At 42.1% G+C, this 24,792-nt stretch overlaps 2 protein-coding genes across 2 annotated transcripts in view; both read left to right on the top strand.

The window, feature by feature from the left end:
* Positions 1–24,792, top strand: part of LOC145337237 (butyrophilin subfamily 3 member A1-like) — a 360,163-nt gene that overhangs the window by 9,420 nt on the left and 325,951 nt on the right. The gene's annotated exons all lie outside the window — the stretch shown is intronic.
* LOC145337239 (butyrophilin subfamily 3 member A3-like) overlaps positions 17,008–24,792 on the top strand; it is a 57,310-nt gene continuing 49,525 nt past the window's right edge. The window contains exons 1-2 of the mRNA XM_080182030.1: positions 17,008–17,349; positions 21,626–21,907. Of these exons, the coding sequence (XP_080038156.1) occupies positions 17,103–17,349; positions 21,626–21,907 (529 nt within the window). The 5' untranslated portion in view covers positions 17,008–17,102. The remainder of the gene's footprint in view (positions 17,350–21,625; positions 21,908–24,792) is intronic.

Genomic DNA, 24,792 nt, shown 5'->3' with positions numbered 1-24,792 from the left:
CTTATTTTTGCAATCAATTCTATTCACAATAAATGATAACATTCTATTATCTTTCCTAATTTTTGCTAGACCTGTACACTAGCCCTTTGTGATTCATGCACTAGGACGCTCAGATCCCTCTGCAATCTCTTGCTATTTTCTCACTCTTTTATTCTTCCTGCCAAAATGGACAATTTCACATTGTCCCACATTACATTTCATTTGACAGGCTTTTGGTTCTTTGTCCATTCACCTTAAACCAGTTTCTCTGCCTCTCGTGGCATTGTAGAAGGCAGCTCACTATCGCCTCAAAAGTTAATTTGGGATCAGCAATCGTGCTACCTTGCAGCAAAGCTCACATTCCAGGAAAAGAATAAGAAAGAGGACTGACTGATCATCATGCAAGAGCATCTTCAGATGAACACCTTGCATCATATTTTGTGAATGGTTTCAGAGAAAGACAAAACAATACAGAGGTAAAAAAATATGATGCACAAATGTTCATAAGATATGTTCAGGATCTTCAGGCCCACAGTGTCTTGATTTCACCAAAATCACTTAATGTTGCACAGCCTATTTAACAATGGTATGTGAACACTGTACATAGAAGATTGATGAGAAATTACAACACAAATAATGAAACTGTTACTTCTCTCTGTCTCTCACAGGTGATGGTTCTTCTGATAAGATCCCAAGATGAGAGAGGTTCAGCACATTGTGTTGCTGCTGTTTATGATTCTGGTCTCGGTACATGGTATGAATCATTATAGCTTCTTTAGTTTTATTAAAAGTAATTCAATGATATTGTTTACAATACATCATAAGATTCACTCTTCTATAATATTACCAATGTTTATTGAATTTATAGTAGTTTATTCTTAGTTTATACTGAGAATGTTGTTCACAGATTTAATTGTGTTCTGACACACTCCTGCTATAGCTCTAGTGTAATCCACAGGAAACTGGAGAAGACCTGGTGATAAACAATCCAACTGATCCCAGGATTTCTTGACAGGCCTCATTAATAATCACAGAATTGTTATGGCACAGGAGGCCTTTGGCTCATCATGTCTGCACTAGCTCTCCCAATGAGCAGCTAACCTAGGCCTATTCCCCAGTCGTTCCCCTTAACAATGAACATTCCTCTCTTCAGATAACAAGGAGCAGAGTCTCTATCCACCAGTGACAGTGGGTATTCCCTGTGCAGGAATTCCCTTATCCCAGTTTCTGGAGAAGGGATTTAATTGGAAGAAAATCTCGATAGGTGTGTCCAAGTGGGGATCCTAAATCTCTTGGTGTCTATGGGCAGCTTTAGGCTGCACAAAGCAGATTTATGAAGATGTTAGCAGGAAAAAAAACAGCACCATTGAGCTGGGAACAATGAGCAGGTCAGGCAGCGTTTGTGGGGAGAAAAACACAGAAACTTTCAGACCTGATTTGATTTTGATTTATTATTGTCACATGTATTAACATGCAGTGAAAAGTATTGTTTCTTGTGTACTACACAGACAAAACATACCGTTCATAGAGAAGGAAAGGAGAGCGTGCAGAATGTAGTGTTACAGTTGTAATTAGGGTGGAGAGAAAGATCAGATTAGTGCAAGATAATGCCCATGACTTCAATCAGAACTGAAGAAAACTAGAAAGCAAATAGGTTTGAACATGTGAGAGGATTGAGGGAAGTAAGGGTGAAGGGCAGGATGGGTGAAATGAAAATAGGTTCTATTTCTAACATTGTCAATGATGGCCATTGCAAAGACATGGTGGTGGTGGGGGGGCGGGGGGGGGGGGGGGGGGGGGGGGTAGGGGGAGGGTGTGATCTTACCAAAATTCTAAGTGCCAAACTAGCGTGAAAGCCCCCCTCCCCCTTGGGTGAGCTCTCAGTTGTAATCGTACGGCACTGAGCCAAAAATAATATCCCAGCAGGAGTTGGGATGGAGACTAATCTTGCTGATGAAGCCAGCTGCTGAGTTTGTTTCACAGGCGCCCTGATCTCCCGTATACTGTGGACACTTTGTTGATCACGTCCCCCTGCAGAGCTCCACTGCCCTCCACACTCGGCCCCACACCCCTTGGCACAAACCCGATTTCTCACCTCTCGCCCAAACTTACCACCTCGCCGAATGATGGGTGGGATGAGGTCGTGAAAATGCACCTTTGAGTTTTTTTTCATAAGATTGCACCCTTAGCGTCTGTTTGGCTGGAGCTAACTAGAACAACTAACCAAGGAAAGAATTCAGTGATGGAACTAGTTTACAGGCCTCTAACTATAGTCACACTCTAGGGCAGCGTATAAATCATGAAATAACAGAGACTCGTTTTAAAAAAAAGCTCTATCAATAGTCATGGGAGATTTTAAACTTCTTGTAGATCGGATGAGTAAAATTGGCAAAGTAGCCTGAGGATGAGTTTATAGGAGGTATTGGAGACAGTTTCTTAGAATGCTGTACTGGAATTAACCATGGAGCAATCTATTTTACACCTGGAATTGTGTAATGACAGTAAGAAGTCTCACAACACCAGGTTAAAGTCCAACAGGTTTATTTGGTAGTAAACACCACTAGCTTTCGGGGTTTGCCCCTTTGTCAGGTGAGTGGGGAGTTCTGATCAGAAACAGAGCTTATAAAGGCACACACAGTTTACAGAATACTGATTAGAATGTGAGTCTTTACATCTAATCAAGTCTTAAAGGTGCAGACAATGTGAGTGGTGATAGTATTAAGCACAGGATAAAGAAATGTGTATTGTCTCCAGACAGGACAGTAAGTGAGATGTTGCAAGTTCAGGCAAGTCATGGGGGTTACAGATAGTGTGACATGAACCCAAGATCCCAGTTGAGGCCGTCCTCATGTGATATCGCCAAGTTCTGCACACGTGATCAGAACTCCCCACTCACCTGACGAAGGGGTAAACCCTGAAAGCTAGTGACGTTTACTACCAAATAAACCTATTGGACTTTAATCTGGTGTTGTGAGACTTCTTATTGTGTTTACTCCAGTCCATTGCTGACATCTCCATATTGTGTAATGAGGCAGGGTTATAAAATGGAGATGATTTAGACTGAACCTTCTGAAGCCCCACTCATCCCCGTGATGATGTCGGATTTTTGGGTTACTGAAAGCTTTTAAACATATTTTGTTTTAATGCCCTAAACAAAGCATCTCTCTGGACTGCATTCCTTTGCAGGCAGTGTAGACATTACTGGCATGATTCTCCCTAAAATATTTCAATACAAACTCGGCTGCCTGACTGTTGGCGAGGCGAGCTGGTAAGATTGGGCGGGAAGCAAAAGATCCTGTTCACGCCTGATTTTTCACCTCCCTGGATCATACCAGCCCTGTTTTGATGGAGAAGAGCACAAAGCCAATTTAAATATTAATGACATGCTTTGCATGTTATTAATAGTCCTGGATGCCATCATCCGGCCTCACTTACCTTAATCACCTCACTGGCTGAGGTTCTCCATGACGAGAATCAGGTATGGTCCAGGCATGGTGGCCTCACTGGGAGGGATTGAAGACCACTGAAGCCCCTGGCCAGTCGGGCAGCGAGACCAGGCATTGCTCACTTGGCATCCTGGCAGAGCCCACTGGACACCATTGCTTTGCTAGGGCCGGAGGAAGAGTGGGGGTGGAGTGAGTCGGGACGGTGCCTGAGGGCAGAGCCATGGCAGGGTGGGGCAGGCAAGCAGGGAACCCCGCAGGGGTGGGGGGGCCACACTTAGGCCGGAATTCTCCAGTCATTCACGCCCTGCAGCCACCAGTGAGAATGGAGAAGTCAGCACTTTGCCAAATTTCCATTCACTGTAGCAGCCCTGAAGAATCCCAGCTGCAGGTGAGGTTGGAGAATCCGGCCCATGAATTTTTTTTGGAGCCTGGGGAGATTCTCACTGCGTTCACCCACACTTCGGCTGAAATCTTATGGCTGCTCGTGTGGGGATTTCCTGGTCCCGGTGCGGTGAACAAAGATTTGTCTGACCGTCAATTTCTCCATCCTGGCTGCAGCAGCAGCAGAGCGTGACGGCTGCTCAGATCGTGCACTTAGAATTCTTTTTGGAGTGGGGACCTAAAGACGTCAGCGAGCCCGGCTCCTCGAAGGCCAAGACTTTTTTTTTAAAAGTGTGCCCCAATCTCCAGACAACTCTCTGCCTGCTGCCTCCACTCCTTGTTGGATGAGAACACCCCCTCCTATTCACTAGTACCCCTTTTAGCAATGCCAGCCTGCACCCTGGGTGGGCATTGCGAGGGTGTCGAGGACAGTGTCAAGACAGTAGCCAGCCATTTCCATGACCACCCCACGGGCTTCAATTGCCTCCAAACTGCCAGCATGGCCATCATGACTGGTCTCCATTTACAGAGACCAGTCGTTATTTGCACCAGGTTGCTGCTGTGCCCAAGGGTCAGAGATTTGCAGAAGCCAGAAGAATCCAGCTCCAAATTGACCCTGCATGTTTAATTGAATATTTAAATATTAATCTGGTTCACGACCCTCACTGCACGTGAACCAAATTATGTTGGGGTGCAGGAGCTGGGATCATCCAAAAAGGGATTCTCACCAACTCTAACCTAATCTTCTCAGAAATAAACATTCCCTCCAAAATACTAGCGTGAGCCATCAACTAGGTTATTCGCAACAGACCTCACAATATATATTTCCTCAAGATAAAAGTGATAACACAATGGAGTCTCATGAAAGAAATGTGGGTTTAAAATTAGTGACAAACTTAAATTATAAAAGAGCCTGAAAATAGAGTTGACTACAGTGCACTGGGAAACCAGTTAAAAGATAACAGGGTACAAAAGCAATGATATACTTTAAACAAATATTTCACAACTCTCAACTAAGAATTCCACTGAGAAAAACAGCCAGTGAGAAAGATGCAGCATCCATGGTTAAATAAGAATGTTAACAATGGTATCAAATTGAAAGAAAATGTGCACGATGCTGCGAACATTAATGATTGGTCAGAAGATTGAGGAAAATTTTAGAAACCAGCAAAGGATGAATATAAAATTATAAAGGGGGAGAAATTCTGGAATTAGAAAAAAGGAAGAAATACAAAAACTACTACAAGTTTATGAAAATGAACAGAGTGGCTAAACTAAATATGGGTTCTCTAGAGGATGAAACTGAGAAAAAGAACATGGCAAAGACTTTGAACAAGTGATTTCATCTTTCTTTAAATTAGAAGACACAGAAAGCTCCAAGTGTAGGAGAAAATCAGGGGCAAAAGAGAAGAGAGAACTTCATCTCATACAATCCCAACAGTGCAGAATGGGGCCATTCAGCCCATTGAGTCTACATCGACTCTCCAAAAGATAATCTTACCTAGATCCACCCCAAATTCCCAAAGCACCACGCATACACCATGGCAAATCCACTAATCTCTGCAAACTAATGGGAAAATGTACTGTGGCCAATACACCAAATCTGCACATCTGTAATAACAATAGTGTTGGGAAAACTAATGGGATCAAAGGTTGACAAGTCTCTAAACCTGATGGCTTGCATCCTAGGGTCTTAAAAGAAATAGGAACAGGAGTAGGCCATTCAACCCTTCGAGCCTGCTCCGTCATTTAATAAGATCATGGCTGAACTAACACTCGCTAAGTTCACTTTCCTCCCTCATCTCCGTATTCCTTAAATTCCCTAGTGATTAAAAATCTATCGACCTCAGCCTTGAAAATGCTCAAGGACTTGACCTCCACAGCTTCCGGAGATGATAAATTCCAAAGATTCCCAACTGGGAAGAAATTCTTCCTCCAATCCATCTTGAATGAGCACCTCCTTATTCTGTGACTATGTCTTCTGGTCCTAATCTTCCCCTATGAGTGGAAACATCCTCCCAACACTTTTCCTGTTTAACCCCCTAAGAATCTTGTATGTTTCAATCTTAACACCTCTCATTCTTCTGAACTCCAAGACCCAAGCTTTTCCCTCAATGGGATTATCCTGGAAAACCTCTGTACTGCCTCCAGTGATATATTTCCCCTTAAGGGGATGAAAACCGTACACAGTATTATAAATGTGGCCTCACTAGATCCTTGTACAGTTGCAGCAACACCTCTTTACTATTATACTTCAGCTCCCTTGAAATAAAAAGAAACAGAATTCCTTTTACCTCCCCATTACCTCCTGCACATGTATGTGAGCTTTCTAGGTTTCATGAACAAGGATCCCCAAGTCCCTTTTGTGCTACAGCTTTCTGCAATCTCTACATTTAAATATAATCTGCCTTCTCATTGTTCATTTTGGAAAAAATAAGCTCACGTTTTCCCACATTGAATTCCATTTGCCAATTTTCTGCCCATTCACTGAACCTGTCAATATCTCTGTGTAAACTATTTATATCTTCCTTGTATCCTGTCTTTCTCTCCCACCTTTGTATCATCTGCCAATTTAACCACAGTACACTTTGTTCCTTCTTCCAAGTCATTATTATACATTGTGCAGAGCTGCAGTCCCAGCACTAATCCCTGTGGCATTTCACTGATTACTGCTCTCCAACCTGAGAAAGATGCCCTTAACACTGCTTCCTGTTAGTTAGTGAGAAGTCTCACAACACCAGGTTAAAGTCCAACAGGTTTATTTGGTTGCACAAGCCACTAGCTTTCGGAGTGCTGCTCCTTCATCAGGTGAGTGGGATTTTAGTTCACAAACAGGGCATATAAAGATACAAATTAAATTTACAAAATTTTTGTACCAGGAGTATTATGAATCCATCACCTCTTGAAGTCCATCTGGTAGATTCGCGCGTGAAGCATCACTAAACACAACCATTTCATATCTTCCAGTTCTCCTTGTGCTGGGAATTTAATCACACTCCTCTAATTTTAACGTTTTTAATGTTTTATTAGCCTGCAAGATCACTCTGACTGTGTGGTGCATTTCAACATATTACCGAGCTCTAGGACATTACAGCTTCCATCTGGTCTTGTCTGCGTGCTTAGCCAATTTAGCTGTCCTATCATACTCCTCACTCTTTTTCATTGGCCCATTCCCCTTTTCCCATTGACCTTTCTCTGGTGATGGGAATGGGATCAATACTGTTTTAGATATCCCTGTTGACTCATTGTTACACCAGATGTATTTTGTCAGATATCAAGACCAAGATATCGAAAAGCACCAGCTGCTTGACTCCCAACTTTAAATTCTGTTTTCAGCTTCTCGATTACCCTTTCTTCAAATTCTTCTGTGTCATCCCATAGGAAATCATCCACATGCATTATAAAAATTCCAGCTAATTTTCCTTTAGCCTTCCAGTAAAACATGCTGGATTTGCTTTTAACTGGGCACAGCCAGACTTCAGAGAAATACTATGTATCACTTAACCTATATACGCATTTGCTCAATTTCCACAATGTCCCTGTGTATTACCTGCTTCATTGGGTGGCCTCAAAAAAACTTTTCTGAAATGTTTTGCCCTGCAGAAATCCTGCTTTGATAGCAATTGATTTACACATCCAATTATGAAACACTAGAACAGCAAAAAAATTTCAGTGTCCCTATTGTGGGTGAATCAACCCTCATGTCTCTCACATCCAAATGTTCCTCATACCCACAGGCTATTAATCTGGCTTTAGTTTTACATGCTCCATTTTGCAAAACATAGTCTGTGCAAACCCACCTATGGGACAAAGCAGGCTGCTGTTCATCTGGTACCTTGGTGTACACCCCAAACTCCTTCCAACTGTCCAGCTCCCTTTGTTTTGCCTTTTTTGCAAGCTCCATTTTGTTTGCAGCTAACAATACTTCCTTATTATGGGGGCTTCTACTCCTATCCCTATCATTGATTTGATGCCTACCCTTCCTCGTTAAACTCCAGCCTCTACTGCCGTGTCCGTTTCTGTGTCTCAGACTGCTGTTCTCTGTTGGTCACAGATTTGAGACTGAAAGAAAGTAAAAGAACAAGATAGTTCCACCTGCTTTAAATTTAGAGATGACAACACTCTAACGTCCTCAAAAGGGTGATACATCCCTGTAGGATTGCAGCAATCAGTTTATTTTTAAGTACAGATATAGTTTCCAGTGATATGCCATTTTTCCTGGATTCATGAATGCTTACTGTCCCATCTTTTGTTTCCATCTGTCCATCCCATTTTCCCAATCGAGAGCTTTGGCTTTTTGCCTGCTCTCTTGTATGTTGAGCCAGTGTTTGTATTTTCCTGAGGCCTTTCCTGCTTTCCCGATTTTATAGTGGCCTTCTTCCACTCGCTTGACCCTTCGGGTATGTGACACCACAGTGCTGACTTTGGGTAGTTGAACTTTTAAAGTAGCAGCTTCATCCCCTACTTCACTGGTATTTTGTTGATCTGTTGTTGACTATGGCAACTTTGGATTCCTCCCATATACCAACTGGTATGGACTATAGCCCCCCCCTCCCTCTGGAACAAATTTTCCGTTTGCTCTGCTCATGCTAATGCCACCTGCAGTTTACAGCCTGGTTGATCTGGTAAAATTTTATGCCAGGCCATCTATAACTGCGTGATTCCTTTGACAGAAGCCATTGCTGAATGGGCTGTCTGCTGCACTGTGCATTATTACAATATTTAAATTTCCACATGTATCTCGAAACTCATCATTTGCAAATTTGCCCCTGTTGTCCGTCAAAAATTTAAACAGTGCCCCCGATCCTGTTCCAATCCAGTGGGTCATTATTTTATCTATAATGATCTTTTCTGTAAATCACCGTGGATATGTAAACTGGGTGCTATTCAGATTGGCGGTTGGTGACTAGTGGAGTGCCACAGGGATCGGTGCTGGGGCCTCAACTATTTACCATTTATATAGATGATCTGGAGGAGGGGGCTGAGTGTAGGGTGTCGAAATTTGCTGATGGCACGAAGATAAGTGGAAAAGCAAATTGTGCGGAGGGTGTGGAAAGTCTGCAGAGGGATCTAGATAGGCTGAGCGATTGGGCGAAGACCTAGCAGATGGAGTACAATGTTAGTAAGTGTGACGTTATCCACTTTGGCAGGAATAATAGCAGAAGGGATTACTATTTAAAGGGTGAAAAGCTGCAGCATGCTACTGTGCAGAGGGACCTGGGGGTCCTTGTGCATGAGCCGCAAAAACCCAGTCTGCAGGTACAGCAGGTGATCAAGAAGGCGAATGGGATGCTGGCCTTTATAGCGAGGGGGATAGAATATAAAAGCAGAGAGGTCTTGCTGCAACTGTACAAGGCACTGGTGAGGCCGCAGCTGGAGTACTGTGTGTAGTTTTGGTCGCCGCACTTGCGCAAGGATATTTTGGCCTTGGAGGGAGTGCAGAGGAGGTCCGCTAGGCTGATACCGTAGATGAGGGGGTTGGACTATGAAGAGAGGCTGAATAGACTGGCTCTGTACTCATTGGAGTTTAAGATCCCCCCTCATCCTTCTATAGAGACGTATAAGATAATAAAGGGGATGGATAGGGTAGAAGTAGAGAGATTCTTCCTGCTCAGAAAGGACAGCAGGGCTAGAGGGCACAGCCTCAAGATAAGGGGGGAGCACTTTAGAACGGAGTTGAGGAGGAACTTCTTCACTCAAAGGGTGGTGAATCTCTGGAATTCTCTGCCCGTTGAAGTGGTGGAGGCTACCTCGCTAAATATATTTAAGACACGGGTAGATAGGTTTTTGGTAGGCAAGGGGATTAAGGGTTATGGGGAGAAAGCGGCAAAGTGGAACTGAGCCACTTCAGATCAGCCATGATCTTATTGAATGGCGGGGCAGGCTCGAAGGGCTAGATGGCCTACTCCTGCTCCTATTTCTTATGTTCTTATGTTCTTCTGTCCACCGAGTGTAATAGATAAACACCTTTGTCCTTGTCACATATCTTTTGATCCAGCGCCACTACATCATTGAAATCTCATGCTAATGATAAACTCATGACTGGATGTGGGGGTGTCCCTCTATATTTTATGCAAATTTCACACTGGGCTGATTTTTTTTCTATGAGATCATTATATCCTTTGTTCAGCACAGCTGTATCCTGCAGCAGAGCTCTCTGTCTCTGTGATGCTGGATGACCAAATTGCCTCTGGAGTTTCAGAATAATCTTTTTGTCCATCATGCTGTTGCCTGTTAGCGACACTAATACTTCAAGAATCCTTTGGTCTGATCCTTTCGATTCACTTAAAGGAAGACAATAATGGCCAGACTTTAAAAAAAAGTTGCTCCACAGTTTTCCCAAATACCGCAGCTTTATCCCGTTTCAAATTGATGGTCATCTGAGGTTTCTTCATCGCAGACCTGCTTAATAACAATGGCGTATCACTGGAAACTATATCTGTACTTATAAATAAACTGATTCCCACAATCCTACAGAAATGTATCACCCTTTGAGGATGTTAGAGTGTTGACATCTCTAAATCTAAAGCAGGTGGAACTATCATGTTCGTTTACTTTCTTTACTTTCTAGGGTCTTTATGATCAAGAGACTCTAGATAACAACGTAGCCAATCTTGGCCACAGACAGTGGACGTACATCCACTATATAAAACAGCACAGTTGAAAGAGTTTATCAGGATGCTCATTATGGGACTCAACTTTTCTGCCACCAAAACAAAGCCTTCCTGATCCTTATCCTCGCCACACTGTCGATTTCCATGTATTCTGTGCCACATGTGGTTTCAAAGACACGATTTCTTCTTTTTGGACGCTTTACATAGCAGTGGTATGGGGAAATTGCATTGGAAACAGCGATTCACAATCCCTTGATTTAAAGTCTTTTATCAGTATCCCATATGCGTCTTCTTTCCCCATTTTTAAATCAGTTATAACCGTTTGATGCTATATCAGTTATTAACGTAACTGTCTCAGTTTAAAGGTCTTCATGTCCCATTTGGTCTGGCACGTGGTTGAGTCATGATGTGGGTATGCCGGCGTTGGACTGGCGTAAACACAGTAAAAAGTCTGACAACACCAGGTTTTAGTCCAACCTATTTATTTGATAATATACTCACTAGCTTTCGGGGTTACCCCCTTCGTCAGGTGAATGGAGAGTTCTGGCCTCAGACGGAGCATATAAAGCGCAGACAGTTTAGAGATTACTGATTAAAATGCGAATCCTTACACCTAACCTGCTGTTCAAGACCTGAAGTGGCTGATAATGTGAGTGGAAGGAGCACTGATCAGAGTTTAAAGAGATGTGTATTGTCTCCAGACAGTACAGTAAGTGAGGTTTTGCAAACCCAGGCAAGTCATGGGGGTTACAGATAGTGCGACATGAACCCAAGATCCCTGTTGAGACCGTCCTCATGTGTGCAGAACTTGGCTATCAGTCTCTGCTCAGCGACTCTGCGCTGTCGTGTGTCGTGAAGGCCGCCTTGGAGAATGCTTACCCGAAGGTCAGAGGCTGAATTCAGCCTCTGACCTTCGGGTAAGCATTCTCCAAGGCGGCCTTCACGACACACGACAGCGCAGAGTCGCTGAGCAGAGACTGATAGCCAAGTTCTGCACACATGAGGACGGTCTCAACAGGGATCTTGGGTTCATGTCGCACTATCTGTAACCCCCATGACTTGCCTGGGTTTGCAAAACCTCACTTACTGTACTGTCTGGAGACAATACACATCTCTTTAAACTCTGATCAGTGCTCCTTCCACTCACATTATCAGCCACTTCAGGTCTTGAACAGCAGGTTAGGTGTAAGGATTCGCATTTTAATCAGTAATCTCTAAACTGTCTGTGCTTTATATGCTCTGTCTGAGGCCAGAACTCTCCATTCACCTGACGAAGGGGGTAACCCCGAAAGCTAGTGAGTATATTATCAAATAAATAGGTTGGACTAAAACCTGGTGTTGTCAGACTTTTTACGTGGTTGAGTCACCATTGACTCCTCGATTCTGGGCACTATGGCATTCTGGTCTGTATTGAACAAGGTAGCAGGGAAGGATTGTTTCCCAAAAAACATTTTTAATGATGCTGCCATCTGATCAAAGAGGGGTCCTGTTCCCCTTAATTGTATCCCAGCCATTATCAAAAGAGTATCCATTGGTGACAGTCGTGTACAATCCAACAACTTAAAAGCCAATACGGCATCTGGAATCTCCAAATTAAATTTCATTAGCCTGTTATGGCCCCTATCAAAATCCATGATATACTTTTGCATGGATTGGGTGTCTTGTCTCCTAATCCTGTCAAATATCACCTATCCTTCATAATTCTCCAAGAACTCCTCTTTCTGGTAAAACTTATCTGAGTATTGTAGTAGGAGCTGCAGCTCCTCTTCACTATTCAGGGCTGTCCAATCGGAAAATACTTTGCTTCTTATCTTGCTCCTATTTGCAAGTGACCAAGCTAATGCCATACCTTGCTTTTTTTTGTATTGTGGTAACAAGGGTCCACATTTCCATTTCTGCCTTCCATTGCTGATATGGTTCAGCATCTGAAAAGATAGGGGGAACAATCGAATCCCACTGGTTTACTTCTACCTCCTACCATTGTAGCACTTCTTCAAAAACAAACACCAAGTTACGATGGGTTTTCCTCTGCTACCAATGTTTCTTCAGAAGGAACTCTTTAAAAAATGCAGATATAAAAATACAACAAAACTTACTCCAACTTATAAATCAGAGAAAGGGTTTAGTAAAGAAACGTCATTACTCCAAAATTGGGGCCTCACCTTGGGCCACTCCAAGTCCTCCAAAATTCTACACAGGTCCCTATTAAGAATGAACCAGCTGGTCAGTTAAGTATTATATACTGTATAATTGGTTCCATGGTTTGCTGGGTCAGCTGTCCCTTGCATCTTGTTCCAGTTGGTCACATTACATCCAATGCAAAGTTGTCACTGGTTCCATTCTAACACACTTTGCATGAATCTCCATGTTGGAGATTTTGTCCGACCATCTGATGTTGTAATAGATCACGGGCTGTGAAGATGGAAAGCTTCGAGTGCTTAATGTGATGCCAGTAGGTTGAATAAACAGCCATAAAGAAATGAAGTAAGAGCCATTGCCTGCTCAGATTTTATTCTGAGACAAACTCCAGGCTTCTTCCAAAGTCTGAAACTGCCAAAGTCTAAACTTGCTTTTTTCAGGCGACGGTTGGCTTTGTCATCCAGCTGGTGTTGATGGAGGTATCTCTCATTGAGACGTATAAGATGATGAATGGGATGGATAGGATAGAGGTGGAGAGACTCTTCCCGCTCAGAAAGGATAGTAGGACTAGGGGGCACAGCCTCAAGATAAAGGGGGGGCGGTTTAGAACGGAGTTGAGGAGGAACTTCTTCACTCAAAGGGTGGTGAATCTCTGGAATTCTCTGCCTGTTGAAGTGGTGGAGGCTGCCTCGCTAAATATTTTTAAGACGCGGGTTGATGGGTTTTTGATAAGAGAGGGGATTAAGGGTTATGGGGAGAGGGCGGGAATGTGGAACTGAGCCACGACAGATCAGCCATGATCTTATTGAATGGCGCGGCAGGCTCGAAGGGCTAGATGGCCTACTCCTGCTCCTATTTCTTATGTTCTTATGTTCTAACTCTACTTTCCCAATATTTTTCTATCTGGTTATGATAACCCACAGGACTTGCATGGGGAATCAGTGATCTCCCTGTAGGAGTCATTGAATATGCGTTTTCAGGGGATTGGTAATTAACTTACCAGGTGGAGCTTGTATATGAGCCCTGTATAAAACAGGTCCCTGAGTGGGTCTATTATTACATTGTCCTGGTTGGAATCGGTTTGTTTTCACCACAGGCTTGAGGTTTTGTTTTACTTTATTTTATGCAATAAAGCACTGTCTCTTTACTGCCAACTCCTGGAGTTTTTATTCTGGCAGGCATATTTTAGACAGGGTGATCAATTAACCTGTATTTTAAAATATTGTCCCTTATTTTGATTTGTTGACTTGGGACACCTTTTTACCCATATTTATGGAATAGTCAGTGGGCCTGGGAGTCTGAACGATTGGTAAATGCATTTCTCCTTCTGCAGATTCATGAATATCTATTTTATTTTCAATGTTATTGTTCACTAGGTAAGTTCATCATACTAGGACCTGAGTATCCAGTTGTAACTGCTGCAGGTGAAGATGCTGTATTGGAATGTCAACTTGTACCAGATCTATTCGTCAGAACCATGGTGGTGAGATGGATGAAATTGGGTCTTGCTGAACCAGTACATGTGTACAGAAACGGAGGAGATGATTTTACTGTTCAGCACAATGATTACAGAGGAAGGACCGAACTGTTTAAAGATGAACTGACCAAAGGAAACATTTCTCTTCGAATAAAAAACACAATAGCATTTGATCGAGGAGAATATACTTGTTCGGTTGATGACAAAACCGATTCTGAAAAATTTACAGTTGAACTGGAAGTTGTAGGTTAGTAAATCTCTACTTGCATGTTAAGATTTGGAGAAGTTATATCTTTGTCTTTTTTAAACCCCCCTGTTTAAATTATAACTAATTTAATATAGATTTATTCAGCAGCCGGTGTAATATATGATATACTTGATAATTCTAAATGCCCATGCTCCCTGTGGTGCTGTCATGCTGTTGCCTGTTAGCGACACTAATACTTCAAGAATCCTTTGTTCTGATGCTTTCGATTCACTTAAAGGAAAATAATAATGGCCAGACTTTAAAAAAAAGTCACTCCACAGTTTTCCCAAATACCGCACCTTTATCCCGTTTCAAATTGATGGTCATCTGAGGTTTCTTCATCGCTGACCTGCTTAGTAACAATGGCATCATTGGAAACTATATCTGTACTTATAAATAAACTGATTCCCGCGATCCTACAGAAATGTATCACCCTTTGAGGATGTTAGAGTGTTGTCATCTCTAAATCTAAAGCAGGTGGAACTATCATGTTCTTTTACTTTCTTTACTTTCTAGAGTCTTTATAATCAAGAGACTCTCGATAATAACGCAGCCAATCTTGGCCACAGACAGTGGACGTACATCTGTTACATAAAACAGCACAGTTGAAAGAGTTTATCAGGATGCTCATTATGGGACTCAACTTTTCTGCCACCAAAACAAAGCCTTCCTGATCCTTATCCTCACCACACTGTCGATTTCCATGTATTCTGTGTCACGTGGTTTCAAAGACACAATTTCTTCTTTTTGGACACTTTACATAGCAGTGGTATGGGGAAATTGCATTGGAAACAGCGATTCACAATCCCTTGATTTAAAGTCTTTTATCAGTATCCCATATGCGTCTTCTTTCCCCATTTTTAAATCCGTTATAACCGTTTGATGCTATATCAGTTATTAACGTAACTGTCTCAGTTTAAAGGTCTTCGTGTCCCATTTGGTCTGGCACGTGGTTGAGTCACCATTGACTCCTCTATTCTGGGCACTATGGCATTCTGGTCTGTATTGAACAAGGTAGTGGGAAGGATTGTTTCCCAAAAAACATTTTTAATGATGCTGCCATCTGATCTAAGAGGGGTCCTGTTCCCCTTAATTGTATCCCAGCCATTACCAAAAGAGTATCCATTTGTGACAGTCGTGTACAATCCAACAACTTAAAAGCCAATACGGCATCTGGAATCTCCAAATTAAATTTCATTAGCCTGTTATGGCCCCTATCAAAATCCATGATATACTTTTGCATGGATTGGGTGTCTTGTCTCCTAATCCTGTCAAATATCACCTATCCTTCATAATTCTCCAAGAACTCCTCTTTCTGGTTAAACTTATCTGAGTATTGTAGTAGGAGCTGCAGCTCCTTTTCACTATTCAGGGCTGTCCAATCGGAAAATACTTTGCTTCTTATCTTGCTCCTATTTGCAAGTGACCAAGCTAATGCCATACCTTGCTTTTTTTTTGTATTGTGGTAACAAGGGTCCACATTTCCATTTCTGCCTTCCATTGCTGATATGGTTCAGCATCTGAAAAGATAGAGGGAACAATCGAATCCCACTGGTTTACTTCTACCTCCTACCATTGTAGCACTTCTTCAAAAACAAACACCAAGTTACGATGGGTTTTCCTCTGCTACCAATGTTTCTTCAGAAGGAACTCTTTAAAAAATGCAGATATAAAAATACAACAAAACTTACTCCAACTTATAAATCAAAGAAAGGGTTTAGTAAAGAAACATCATTACTCCAAAATTGGGGCCTCACCTTGGGCCACTCCAAGTCCTCCAAAATTCTACACAGGTCCCTATTAAGAATGAACCAGCTGGTCAGTTAAGTATTATATACTGTGTAATTGGTTCCATGGTTTGCTGGGTCAGCTGTCCCGTGCATCTTGTTCCACTTGGTCACATTACATCCAATGCAAAGTTGTCACTGGTTCCATTCTAACACACTTTGCATGAATCTCCATGTTGGAGATTTTGTCCGACCATCTGATGTTGTAATAGATCTCGGGCAGTGAAGATGGAAAGCTTCGAGTGCTTAATGTGATGCCAGTAGGTTGAATAAACAGCCATAAAGAAATGATGTAAGAGCCATTGCCTGCTCAGATTTTGTCCTGAGTTAAACTCCAGGCTCCTGCCAAAGTCTGAAGCAACCAAATTCTAAACTTGCTTTTTCGAGGTGACGATTGGCTTTGTCATCCAGCTGGTGTTGATGGAGGTGCCAACTCTACTTTCCCAATATTTTTCTATCTGGTTATAATAACCCACAGGACTTGCATGGGGAATCACTGATCTCCCTGTAGGAGTCATTGAATATGAGTTTTCAGGGGATTGGTAATTAACTTACCAGGCGGAGCTCGTATGTGAGCCCTGTATAAAACAGGTCCCTGAGTGGGTCTATTATTACATTGTCCCAGTTGGAATTGGTTTGTTTTCACCACAGGCTTGAGGTTTTGTTTTACTTTATTTCGTGCAATAAAGCACTGTCTCTTTACTGCCAACTCCTGGAGTTTTTATTCTGGCAGGCATATTTTAGACAGGGTGATCAATTATCCTGTATTTTAAAATATTGTCCCTTATTTTGATTTGTTGACTTGGGACACCTTTTTACCCATATTTATGGAATAGTCAGTGGGCCTGGGAATCTGAATGATTGGTAAATGCATTTCTCCTTCTGCAGATTCATGAATATCTATTTTATTTTCAATGTTATTGTTCACTAGGTAAGTTCATCATACTAGGACCTGAGTATCCAGTTGTAACTGCTGCAGGTGAAGATGCTGTATTGGAATGTCAACTTGTACCAGATCTATTCGTCAGAACCATGGTGGTGAGATGGATGAAATTGGGTCTTGCTGAACCAGTACATGTGTACAGAAACGGAGGAGATGATTTTACTGTTCAGCACAATGATTACAGAGGAAGGACCGAACTGTTTAAAGATGAACTGACCAAAGGAAACATTTCTCTTCGAATAAAAAACACAACAGCATTTGATCGAGGAGAATATACTTGTTCGGTTGACGGCAAATCCGGTTCTGAAAGATTTACAGTTGAACTGGAAGTTGTAGGTTAGTAAATCTCTACTTGCATGTTAAGATTTGGAGAAGTTATATCTTTGTCTTTTTTAAACCCCCCTGTTTAAATTGTAACTAATTTAAAATAGATTTATTCAGCAGTCGGTGTAATATATGATATACTTGATAATTCTAAATGCCCATGCTCCCTGTGGTGAAGCTACAATTAACAGGGATGTGAGCAATGGGGCAATAACATTCTCAGGATGATGAAATTTGTCCTGCAGTAAAAGCTGATTATGTCAGTAAATTTCATGAAGAATATATTATCAACACTGGCTTGTTAAAGAAAATATTCAGAATAACAGAAACTAAAGGATGATTAAATTGAGGATAAAAGCTAAGTTTACCCAGTATTTTCTGTTTTTATTTAAATTGTTTGTTTACTATGGCTTAATTAAGAACATTCATCTTCTATTTCTGACTGAATTCTGAAATTTAAATCAATGAAGAATAATATTGGATCTGTCTATTTCACCCTCACATATATTCCGTGATGGAGTAGCAACAATCCCCTGAGGTGGAGATTTCCAAAGATTCACAACCCTTTAAGTGAAGAAATTTCTCTTCATCTCAGTTCTCAATGATCGGCCCCTTATCCTGAAACTGTGCCCCTATGTTTTAGTTTCCCTGACCAGTGTGCAAACAGTCTTTCAGCATCCACACTGACCAGCCTCTTCAGAATTCTGTATGTTTAAAGGAAATGTCCTCTCATATTTCTAAATTCCAGAGAATAGAGGCACAATTTACACAGGCTGTCATCATAGGTTTGATCCCTCCCAGGGATCAATCCAGTGAAACATCCTTGTATTGTCTCCAATGCAAGTAAATTGTTATGTGCATATAGGAACCAAAATTACACACGGTATTACAGGTGTAGCCTCAGCAAAGCTCTGTAGAATTGGAGCAGGAGAGGTTTATTCTTGTATGACAATCACCTTACAATAAAGGCCAATATACCTTTTTGCTTCCTAATTACTTGCTCTACCTGCGCAGTAGCTTCCTGTGTTCCTTCTATAAATGTGACATTCCAAACTCTGGCCTATCTGACTTCAATACCCAGTCTGCAATATCTGCAGCCAGTTTTTTCACTTGAATTCACATTGTGTTGATTGATATGAGTTGGCACAAACTTGGTACAAAAGTCATAAGGAGGTATGAGGATGTGTGGGAAGTTGGCATGGAGAGTATAAGAGTCGTTGGAGGTGGTAGAGGGAAGGGGTTTGCATGAACGGGCCTATGGGGTCTGGGTAGAGAAGCGAGGGGTGCTGGGGTTTTTGTTGCCTCCTTAAATGATCCCTGGACTTTAGGATTTATAAAAGAACAACATTTCACATCTTGGCTGAACCAAGATGTTGATGTTTATTAAAACCCACTAATAACCCTAACAGGGATACTTCTGTGATTAAAAAGCCACAGTATCCCAAAATTTAAAACAAATCAACACCAAGTCCCCACAGCTGGACTTAAACTTAAATAAAACACACACCGCCAAAACACACTGTCTCAAAGCTCCGATTTCACCCACTGTGATTCCCAACCTCGATCCTCCATCTGACTGTGACTCCAATACTCTGATGCGCTCTTCTTTTATAATAATACAACTTCCCAAAACGTATCTCCTGATCTTCCAGTGTCCAGTTAGCTGATTCCAGGTAAGGTCCAGTTAGATTTCTTCAGCTCCTGCTGGGTGAAACAATCCAGGGTTTTCAATGGAAGGTATATCCAAATGAATATTATCAGTTCTTATTGTGTGAGCAACTCTCCTGCTGTCTGAGGTGACCCAGTAACAGCACCTGGCTCCAAGGTTAATGAGGGTTTGAATGATCCAATCCCAGTATTACTGTCTGTGTACACACCAGATTTGCATAATCCTTGAGCGTATATGGTATTGATTTGTTCTCTGTGTAATTGTATTGGGGAATCTGACTTCTGGATTACATTAGTCAATAGATGGTAATTGCATTTTCTTGATACTATTATGTCCTGATTGATTCTGACCTATGTGTGAATTCTTTGGATCAATCACTGATTTTACCAGATATTTGAATGGTGCAGTGGCACAGTGGTTAGCACTGCTGCCTCACAACGCCAGGGACCTTGGTTTGATTCCTGGCTTGGGTTGCTGTCTGTGTGGATTCTGCACATTTTCCCCGTGTCAGCATGGGTTTCCTTCCGCAGTCCAAAGATGTAATGGTTGGTTGCATTGACCAAGCTGAATTCTCCCTCAGTGTACCCAAACAGGCACCGGAGAGTGGCGACTGGGGCATTTTCACAGTATCTTCAATGCAGTGTTAATGTGAGCCCACTTGTGACTAATCAATTAACTTTAACCCCTTGCTGCCCAACCCTGAACGAGCTGCAGTCAGTTCCAATCCTCAGATCAAAGCATTTCTGTAGATTTGAAATTTATATACCATAAATTTCACAGTTGGAGGGGATTCCCATTCTGCAGGAAGTGAGGGGGTGAGGGATAAAGGCTTAATGTTTGACATAACAACTGGAACAAAATCACAGAGTGTTGATGTGAGTCTTTTAAACAGATCTCCTCAGTGCTCAGCAGCCCCTGTGGTTGCCTGCGATTAGCTTCCAGAGGTGACGGCCTGACTGCATTCCTAATCCCCTCGAGTTGGATTTGCACCACTTGGGGCACCGTTTTTTCCAAGGCGGTTGTACAGAGTCAGGAAGCATCCCACTATTGGGTTCTCGGGTGGAACTCTAACCTGTTAGATTTTTTGCTGAAAACCTGGAGCTTGAACCCTCAGCTCTGTAAGAAATTTAGACACCTGGACCCAGATATCTGTGCCCCAGTGGAGCTGCTCATTTTCAACTGGGAATTCAGCTGCAGCTGAAATGAGCCTGCACGGCTTCTCCAGGATAAGCCCAGGGTAAACTCAGTGAGTGCAGGAGAGGCAAAGGGGATGGGAAAGCAGTTTGACTTTCAATTTGTGAAGGACTGAGTGAGACCAGGTATTAACCAGCGTAACATTTCCTGGGTAAGTATCCAGATAAGTCCCACATTTCTGATCCAAGTCTCTAACCCTCAGCTCAGTGCTGGAGACATTCAAGGGTCTCATGTAGCACAAATTAGTCCACTGGGGATTAAACTTCTGGACAATTACCATGTGTGCACAAGCCAGAAATTCCAGAATCCCAACACATAACACAGACTCCAGTTTTTGCTGCTTTGGACATTGGAAGATGTGGCTGTACTTTTAATCAGCAACAATCTTCAGCTCAGATTTTTCTGTCTTTAATATCTTTTCCTCTGGTGAATTGAGATGATGGCCAGGGATTTTAATCCGTGGTTGGATCCTGGTAAAATCTGGCAGGATGTGCACTGTGCTATCTGACTGAACCATTGCTAACCCTGGTGAAATTTCCCAAGTGAAGATTATCCAGGATTCCTGCCAGTGTCTGGGAGTTCTCCATGGGGGTGTAGTTATGAGAAATGACAGGTAATGCTGTTAGAGATAGAGGCCCCGGAATCTTCCGAGAGGGGCAGTCACTGACAGCTGAACAAATTTACCTGGCACCAATAAATTTACAAAATGGTCCAACACTGTACAGCCAGTCAGTCATGTCTATATTCCAGTATCGTCCAATATCCTTAACAATGTGTTTTAACTCCATTATTGCCAATGCTGGTGAAAAATCAAGCTTTGGCATCTGTCAATGCCACTTTGATTTGAACATTCTCAATTAATACCCCAAGAAGAAAAATCTGCAGGGTGGGCAAGATCTTGATCCTAATTTATAAATAACCTCATTCCTACAGCTCAGAATATAAAGGAGAATATGAGAGAGAGAAGATGACAACAGAACTTTGAAAATCCATTAACATTACCAGAATTATTGCTCTGGGTCTAACATTATCGCCTCCCATGTATATTTCTGTGTACTTGGTCAGTAATAAATGGATTTTTTTGGTTTTAGCAATTTCCTCCCTCCCTCCCCTCCAAGTTGATTACATCTGCCGTGGGTATTGGTGTCTTCTGCTGCCTTACATAAATGGAAATTAATTAGTCTGAAGAACCTACATCTAATTTACATTAATCACCCGTGTCTACAAGAACATATTTAGATCATACTTGCACCAAAGTCATGTTATTACCAGTCTGTATTTAGATATTAATACTATTAAATGGATACTTCTCACTGACCACAGGAAGTGTTCTTGGGGGATACATTAATGGCGCTATATCAATGAATGTTCTTGCTGTTGCTCTGAACAATTGCCTTTTTTGAACCTGTTCATTGTTTATTGCAGGATTTGGGTGTGAGCCCTGGATTCAGATGAAGGGATATGTTGGTAATGGAATTGAGCTAGTGTGTAAATCCAGTGGATGGCTTCCTCAGCCGGAGATACAGTGGACCAGTGAGGATGGACATAATGTAGTACAATCTGAAACAAGTTACCAGCAGGATTCCAGAGGTCTAATGGATGTCCAGAGCAACATTGTAATAACAAGAGAATCAACAAACAGGCTCAAGTGTCGTCTACACAACGTAAAATTGAAAACAGAACAAGAAATTTCAATCAAGATATCAGGTTTGTAAATTAAAACATTAGATTAATAAAGGAAAAGGTGATTTTAAACTCCACAAATCAAATGTAAGGTTTAGGGTTTGAGAAATTCTGAATTTCTAACACTAGGGCCCTCAGCTTTGCTTCACAACAAGGTACGAATAACCAGTATTTGTGAATCAAGGAGAATTTATGAAGGAAAATTTTACATATGCTTGTAAGGAAACTGAGAAGACAGCATAGCCATTTCTCATCACTCAAGATCCTAGGAGTTCTTGGTACAGCCAACGCAGGCGATGTCCCTCTCTCTCTCCTTTTCCTTTGAAGTGGTATTGAATTGTGTCCAGAACAGCCAAAGCCCAGAAGCCAAGACTTCTCAACTTTTATCCCTCAGTCTCTCATTATTCAGGGTTTCCTTTATTTGGAAATAGTCTAAATTCACTTCTTCAATTGGCTGTGGAGTGCAATTCATCTTATGTCACCCGCGTCTGTAACTAAAGCCATATAGACGAAAGACAAATATTCATCCCTTTTCCCCTGGGCCCCTCCGAGTTTACATTCCATTACAAATACATTTTCTTCAGATACAGAGAAGCCATTAATAAAGCCACATACTCTTGTCAACAACGTTTTAACCGTAATATTTGAAAAGTGTCCCTCTAATACAGAGCAACACATGGGTTTGAAGTTTCATCCTAAGTTCAAACTACTTTAACAATTCCTTCAAACTGATTTTTAAAAAACACCTGAACGTACTATGGGCAATGAAGACAGTGTACAGCTGCTCTGTGCAGGATGCAAAGGAACTGAAAGCTGTAAATCAATAAAATGATCTGTTTCTCACAAACAACTGCCTTCCTGTAAAGAATTCAAACTAGCAGAAATTCAAACTGAATCATTTAGAAGATTTAAGGAATAAATTACACAGATATTACAGACCCTAAGAATAATAGAATAATCAAATTCTTACACAAACAACAATCTTAACTGTCCTCAAGATGCCATACTCTGATAGTCCAAGACTAGGACAAAGGGACAAAGAAAATTACAGCATAGGAACAGGCCCTTTGGCCGTCCAAGCCTGCACCGACCATGCTGCTCGACTGAACTAAAGCCCCCTACCCTTTCACATAGGGGACCACACCCCTCTATTCCCATCTTCTTCATACATTTGTCTAGATGCCCCTTAAAAGTCACTATCATATCTGCTTCCACTACCTCCCCTGGCCATGAGTTCCAGGCACCCACCTCCCTCTGTGTAAAAGAAAACTTGCCTTGTACATCTCCTTTAAACATTGCCCCTCGCACCTTAATCATATGCCCCCGAGTAATTGACTCTTCCATCCTGGGAAAAAGCTTCTGACTATCCACTCTGTCCATGCCTCTCATAATCTTGTAGACTTCTATCAGGTCGTCATTCCATTGAGAACAAATCAAGTTTCTGCGACCTCTCCTCATAGCTAATGCCCTCCATGCCAGGCAATGTCCTCTTAAATCTTTTCTGTACCTCTTCAAAGCCTCCACATGCTTCTGATAGTGTTCAACTCTGGTTGTTGCACTATATTCCAAGTGCAGCCTAACTGAGGTTCTATAAAGCTGCAACATGACTTGCCAAATTTTAAACTCAATGCTCCCGCCAATGAAGGCAAGCATGCTGTAACGCTTTCTTGACTACTTTCTCCACCTGCATTACCACTTTCGGTGACCTGTGTGTCTGTACACCCAGATCCCTCTGTCTATCAATACTCTTAAGGGTTCTGCCATTTACTATCTCCCATCTGTATTAGACCTTCCAAAATGCTTTATCTCACATTTTGCCTGGATTAAACTCCATCTGCCAGGGAAGATCTGGCAATGGGATTTTGGTCAACTGGACAATTGGGGTGAGGAACAGCAGATGGAGTTTAATTCAGATAAACGTGAAGTGTTGGATTTTGGTAAGACAAACCAGGGAGGACTTAGACAGTTAATGGTAGGGCCTTGGGGAGTGTTGCCGAACAGAGAGATCTGGGGTGCAGGTACATAGTTCCTTGAAAGTGGCATCACAGGTAGACAGGGTGGTGAAGAAGACATTTGGCACACATGCCTTCGTTGGTCATAGCATTAAGTACAGGAGTCGGGATGCTACGTTCGAACTGTACGAGACATTGGTAAGGCCACATCTGGAGTATTGCAAAAAAATTGTAGTTGCCCTGCTATTGATTTATTATTGTCACAGGTATTAGTATGTGGTGAAAAGTATTGTTTCTTGCTTGCTATACAGACAAGGCACACCATTTACTGAAAAGGAAAAGGTGCAGAATGTAGTGTTATAGTCATAGCTAGGGTGTGGAGAAAGATCAGCTTAATATACGGTAGGTCCATTCAAAAGTCTGATGGCAGCAAGGAAGAAGCTGTTCTTGAGTCAGTTGGTACGTGACCTCAGATTTTAGTATCTTTTTCCTGACAGAAGAAGGTGGGAGAGTGTATGTCCGGCGTGTGTGGGGTCCTTGATTATACTGGCTGCTTTGCTGAGGCAGCGGGAAGTGTAGACAGAGTCAGTGGATGGGAAGCTGTTTTGCGTGATGGACTGGGTTTCATTCACAATCCTTTATAGTTTCTTACGGTCTTGGACAGTGCAGGGTCATACCAGGCTGTGATACAACCGGAAAGAATGCTATCAGTGATGCCTCTGTAGAAGTTGGTGAGAGTTGATGTGCCAAATTTCCTTAGCCCCCTGAGAAAGTAAAGGTATTGGTGGGCTTTCTTAACTATAGTGTCGGCATGGGGGGACCAGGACAGGTTGCTGGCGATCTGGACACCTAGAAACTTGAAGCTCTTGACCATTTTCACTTCATCCCCACTAATGTAGACAGTGGCATGTTCTCCACTACGCTTCCTGAAGTTGGTGACTATCTCCTTTGTTTCGT

This window comes from Carcharhinus amblyrhynchos, unplaced genomic scaffold (assembly GCF_965287045.1).
Source record: "Carcharhinus amblyrhynchos unplaced genomic scaffold, sCarAmb.v2.hapA scaffold_45, whole genome shotgun sequence".
Classification (NCBI taxonomy): domain Eukaryota; kingdom Metazoa; phylum Chordata; class Chondrichthyes; order Carcharhiniformes; family Carcharhinidae; genus Carcharhinus; species Carcharhinus amblyrhynchos.
This window is presented reverse-complemented; position numbering and strand designations above follow the sequence as displayed.